General features: G+C 47.3%; 1 protein-coding gene across 1 annotated transcript in view; it reads right to left on the reverse strand.

Moving 5' to 3' along the window:
• Window positions 1-5,823: 5,823 nt before the first annotated feature.
• LOC103807834 (neuronal PAS domain-containing protein 2-like) overlaps window positions 5,824-6,234 on the reverse strand; it is a 25,453-nt gene continuing 25,042 nt past the window's right edge. Inside the window, exon 20 of the mRNA XM_009080583.1 lies at window positions 5,824-5,994. Coding sequence (XP_009078831.1) covers window positions 5,824-5,994 — 171 coding nt within the window. The remainder of the gene's footprint in view (window positions 5,995-6,234) is intronic.

Here is a 6,234-nt window from a genome sequence, read left to right on the forward strand (position 1 = left end):
TGACTTCAAAGCCCTGCACAGTCAGGGACAGAGATCCCTGTGCCATGCAGCTCTTTGGCCAGCTGAAGTTGGTGATGCAGAGATGAACCCAGACTCACATCACATCACACTGGGATGTGCACACTTGTGTTGCAGGAGGGCAGCTGTACCTGGGAGTAACACAAAAGTGCTAGCAAGGAGTCTGATGTGTCACTTCACACATCTGTAATACTTTTTTTCTATAAGTTTCCATGAAGTTTTCTCTTTTAATTTTTCTGGTTCAGTCATAGGAAATAAACTAAGGTGCATCATTCAGCTCAAAACAGGCAGTTGTAGGTAGGATATTGATTACTAAAACTAGTGATACTCTGTACAGTTTGAAAATTGCACTACCTGCTGCAGTGTGACTTGGCAGCTGTGTCACAGTTACCCAAAACATTGGCAGTGGCTGTCAGTATATGCTGCACAGTCCAAGTTGTTGCTGTGCACATAAGATGCCTTTTGTCAGATGTAATGGTTAGCCCAGAGGGATGTCCAGCAGAGTGTGATGATCCCTTGGGCTCGCAATATGGAATGTGCTGCTCGGGAGCCTGGTGCTGTTCCTTGTGCTCCAGGGGCAGGGTGGCAGCCCTGACCCCCATGAGGAGCTGGTGGCTTGACCTCTTTGTGCTTTGAGCTCAGGGCTTGAGCACATGAGGGCAGGTCATAGCTCAGCTAATACTAATAAAAACACCAGCCCTTTCCACCTTGGGGGAGAACTGATGGTAATTCAACCAGGAACACTTCATAGGACATGGAAATGGCCACTGCCAGGTGATAGAGAAAATCCACTCTCTGTTTCCATCCATTCAGGCCACTTGTTCATCACTCTAGTGGCTGGATAATAATGTCATTTTGGAAGAGTTTGCTACCATAGTGACTAAGAAGTAGCTGTGTGTTGATTTACTAGAAGTTTCTCATCCAGTTGTACCATACAATATTCTTGATTGCAATTGCAGTTGTTATCTGGACTAAAACAAAAGGCAATCTGATTTGTTTCTAGAAAAATAGGATTTTTTTGTTTTTTTGTTTTTTTTGCTATAGCTTTGTCACTTTACCAAGAAGACAACACGGTTGTGTTGACAGATTGGCTTTTATACAATGTATTGTATGAGGAAGTACTGTAAGACAAATGGGGTGTTAAATAAAATATTGTTTCACTTAAAGAAAAGAAATAAAAGTCTGAGGCACTGTTATTTCTCATGATGGCCTGCTTCAGAAGTTCCTTTGAGAGTGTCAGTCATGCTAAAGCTACATTTAGTGAGTGCTTTCCAAAGCATCAAAAGTGGAGGGAAAACTGAGATCCAGATTCTGAAGCCTGAGACTAGTTTAGCCTTGTGGTACAGCCTGACCTGGCTTCAGTGCTGGGACTGCATGAGTACTGTCACATGTTTTTTGCACCCACATTAAAACATTTATAGTGTGTGGACATTCCTACATTGGCTCTGATGCCTTGTTCTTTCTAAGTTATGCTTTGCCCCTATTGCTTCTGGTCATGGAAATCTCAGTCTCCACCTTGAGCCCCATCCCTGCAGCTGTTTGTGCACAGGAATACATGACAGCTGCTGCTCGTGTGCCCCCTGGAGAGCAGGGATCAGATTCTGGGCCCCAGAGGACCCACACCACCCAGGGAATCAAAACAACACATAGTGTGTAAGAGGTCTTACAAGTGTTATTTTATTTCTTCTTTTTTCTTTTTTTAAATACTATGTACAATCTGTTTAAAGCTTGTCAAAACACACAGGCTCCTATTCAATGGAGCTGTGCAGGGACATAAATTCAAAACAAGAATAAAATCTTTACTGTTCATCTTCATAAGACACTTTCTTTTTCCCATTACAAAATACTTTTAAGAATAGTAACATTTATAAATGTCTTTATATTCAACATCATATAAAATAAACCAAGGTTTATACTCCATTCTAGACTTCTTTTTTTTTTTTGCATGGAATATATACAATATATACAGTAACTTTTCATTGTGTTTGTCAAACCAGCCTGATTATACCCACCAGGCTTTAGCTTATATGTACAAATACGCTAAAAGTGCAAGACTTTATATTAATTAAAGCTGCCTGTGTTTTCAGAGGTCTGGAATTGTGTGGCCTATATATATTTATATAGAGATATACATATGTATATATGTATACTGAAAATATGTATATCTGTATATAGAGATCTAGTATATAGGTATTTGTGTACTAAAAAGCCTCAGAACATTAATGACTAACAGGATGACAGCAACACTGGAGCCCAACCCTGCCACAGGTGCCATCAGTCCTGCCCTCTGCTTGTCACCAACAAGTCACACTTGTGTCTTCTTGTGAGCAGCCAGGGGTGTGTGACCCAAACCCACCAGCAACCCTCAATTCCAAATGAGTCCTAAAAACACAGGTCATAGCTAACACCGAGGTAAACAAATACAAATCAACCTGAATAAAGAGACTTATACCTATATTTTTTGAGAGTGAGTGACAATATAAGGCAAAAACCCCCATGGTATGTCTCAGCCTTCCCCCTAGCTAGAGGCAGACTGAGCAGGGACCATGTGAGCCCCAGAAAGGGACAGTGGGATTTTGTCCTTTGGAGCATGTCTCAAAAACAAGGCTCTACCCACGAGGCAGTGCCTGGGACTGTGCAGACCCTCACCCGCCAGCAGCACGGCCAGGGGCTGGGGTGGGCACTGGGAATTAAGGGGGACCATACGATAAAGTGCGTTTTTAGGTCTCTTGTTTTAGCAAGGCCAATCTAACATGTAAACAAACATCCTCACAAAGCTCCTGTGCTGAGAGGCTGTGAGCAGGAGGGCAGTGCCCCCCCAGCCCTCTCTGTCCTTGCAGCCCAGCGCTGCCATCAGAAGGGCTGTGCGCCCATGGCACGGCCCCATCCGGCGCTCCCACCACCCTCCCACCTCCCCCAGACCCCTTCCAACCCTCCTTTGTTGGACTCTGCCAAAGCCACAGCCATGCCAGAAAACTGCTCTGCCTCAGCTACCTGCCTACCGAGCCCTGTTAAAAAATACACCCCCAAGCCCCTGACCCCAACCACCATCACCACCTCTGAGATACATTTCACGGACACCTGCCACGACTGGACTCATGTATCGTGATGGGACACTGCAGCCCAGCCACGGTGGTGCACTGGGGAAGGCAGGAAAATGCTCAGCCTTTCCCTCCTGCCAGCCACCCTGACCCACAAACTGTGGCTGGGGGGGGCCCAAAACCTCCCCACTAACAACAAAACACGCAACAATCCTTAGAAGTACAACTCCCTCCTGCCCAGCCTCATGAGCAACCCCACTGTCCTGGGAATGGGAGGGGCAGATCCCAAAAGTAATAGTGCTTTTAAAAAAAACCCTAACACAGTCTATTGTTTCCTGCCCCAGAGGCTGTGTTGGCCCTTACTGCCGCACAAATCACAAAAGCCAGAAAACCCCCATGCTCTCCCTAGGGCTTGGGCTCTAAGAGTCAGGGGTTCAGGTGTTACTATTTCAGCTTCAGGTTGCTTCACAAAGGCAGGTGCTCCTCATCCCACTACCTACCAGCAGTGAAATGTCCCTGGCCCATGGCTCTGCTGTAGCCAGGATTTCTTGTCATGGTTTGAAATAGAGAGGACTGACAAGGAACAAGCCCCAGTATCGTACCCCACCACTAAGGGCTGCTGGGCACCTCCTTGCCTCCAAGCCCACTATGCTCTCCAAAATGCTGCATGTGGCTGGGAGGCTGCAGCTCCCCAACCCACAGTCTGTCACCCCTGGGAGCTGTGCACCCAGGGTCCCAGCCAAAGCCAACCTGTGGCAGTGCTTTTACCAGGGAGGAGCCCCATGGAAAGCCAAGGACTGGCACAGCCATTGTTCACATGTCCATCCCTGCCCCAGCCAAAGCACCACAGAACCTTGCACCAGCCCCCTGAAAGCTCCTGGCTGCCCCTGCTTTGGCAGCCTGTCCTCCCACCATCACCACCAGCCCAGGAAATGTGGTACAGCAAAACCCTTTCCCCTTCCCCAGGAAAATTGCTGGCAAAGAGCCCCGGGTGGATCGGGGCTAGGGGAGTACCACTGCGCCCCAGCAGGCAGGAGCCAAAATCCCATTTGGGGCAGAGCTGTTGCTCCTGTTTCACTCCTGAGCTCTCTGAGAAACTCCAGCTGCCATAATCTTGTTCATACAGCTGAAACAGTCATGTTCTTCATCCCCCAATCACAGCCTGGCCCCAGAGCTGATGAAATGCTCCCAGTGTTCTGCGCATGGCTGCTGGGGGCAATCAAGCCAGTTACAGACATATAGATACAGCTATAGACAGACAGAGACGTGCTTACAGCATTAGATAGCTCAGGGTACAGACACAGGCACCATTAGCTATAACTATTGTTTTAACAAGTTCCCACCTCCACCTTTTCTTGAAACACATGGCTGCTTGGGGCTGCTTGTGCCAAAGGCTACTCCATCACTACCACCAGTAGCACCAGTGTCCAGCTGCTGCAGTGCTGCAAAGAGACAAGCAAGTGGCTTGCACAAGATAAAAAAAGGAAACAAATGCCAAAAATAAAAGGCAAAAAAAAAGCAGGGTTAGCTTGATTTCGACAGAGATTAACTAACCCCTCCCTAAACCTTGCTCTGGCTGCCAGATAGAGCTTTACTGCTAGAGGGACCTGGTCCTAACTAACATTGTCTTGCAAAGTTTATAGTAATGGCCAAACCCATCTCCTATGCTTGGGCTCTAACAGTGCCCAAAGTTAGTACGCAGCTACTAACGCCTCAAAGATGTACATTTTCATTTTTCCTTTGGAAAGACACAAACAGTAGGGACACTTAACTATACACCCACTGAGGAATAAACTGGTTTGTTTCTTTTTTCAATTCATAAATATAAACTTATAGTTAAAAAGTGACAATTTACAAAAATACAATTTATTGCTGACCCTACGGGCTTGTAACATCGCTTGTGTCATGATTTGGGTTTGCCAAATTGAAACATGACCTAGCAAAACCACAAAGTTTGCTGGCATATGCTGTTCTATGCATGTTTGTTTGTTTCAATGTATAGAAACATATACAACTACATCACTTGAAACTAAACAACCAAAAAACCAAAAAGCAGTAAGGATTATTTGTCTGTAACCTGAAAAATATTTGGCTACAGGGAGTAAAAACCATATAAATTTATCTGCACTCGTTAACCAAAAATCAAACGTGACAAATATTGTCCTAGCTGTGATGTGAGCTGGTATAACAACAGTAAGAAATTCAGGCAAAAGTGGTGTTATGTAGATTAGCAGCAATATCCAATCTCCTGGAAAACAAAAAGCTGTGGGACTGAGGTATAGAAAAAAGGAAAAGAAAATCCACAATAGACCTACTACAGCAAAATGAGTTATGTACACGGTAGTCCAACGGTGTCCTGCGGACCGGTACAATCTGTCTATGTGCTCCAAATGCTGGGCATAAATTCACAGTGACTTTCAGCATTGAAGTCCTGAATGGAAAAGGGTTTTCTCCATTGCAAAGCTTCGTGGCAACCTGATAACTAACCCCCCTGCAGCCAGAAAGCCAACGCTTCCAGTTGCACCATGGTGCTGGACCAGGGCACATACACTGCCAGAGCAGCATCACGGACTGACTGCATGGAAATCCCAACAGATGTGCCCCTGGAGCCATCCATCCCCATCCGGGACCATCCCTCCAGCCACCGCCTCCTCATGGGGCCTGACCTCAGCCTCCTGTGCTCCGACGCGCCGTCCTCTGCGCTGTGCGCGCCCAGGGCGCCGAGCGCTGCAGCCATGTGGTCCCTGCCTCCCAGAGCTGGTGTTCAGGGCAGCTGCATCTCGGGCAGGTCGGGCAGGTTGCAGGGCTGGCCCTGCACGTGATGGCTCTGCTGCTGTGGGTGCAGGAAGTAGCTCAGGGGGTTCTGCTGTGGGGTGTGAGGTGGTTGGAAAATGCGCTGCGTTGGACCCCCAGGCACCAGCTCAGGACCTTGCATCTGTTGGGAAACACAAATCTGACAAGTAAGACCTGCCCCATCACCCAGTCACTCCTGCTCTTGTTGCAGGGCTGATGCTGAGACTTGTACCCAGGAGTGTGCATGCCAAGTCCTAAGCGTAACCTCTACTTATGGAGGGTACAAGTTGTGCCCCTTGGGATGGTGGTGCTGTCAGCACAACTAACAATGGCTGGAGAGCGTGGAGGGGAATCAGGACCCATGTGTCCTACCAGCCCCCTG

Source organism: Acanthisitta chloris, unplaced genomic scaffold (genome assembly GCF_000695815.1).
Source record: "Acanthisitta chloris isolate BGI_N310 unplaced genomic scaffold, ASM69581v1 scaffold5358, whole genome shotgun sequence".
NCBI classification, from domain to species: Eukaryota; Metazoa; Chordata; class Aves; order Passeriformes; family Acanthisittidae; genus Acanthisitta; species Acanthisitta chloris.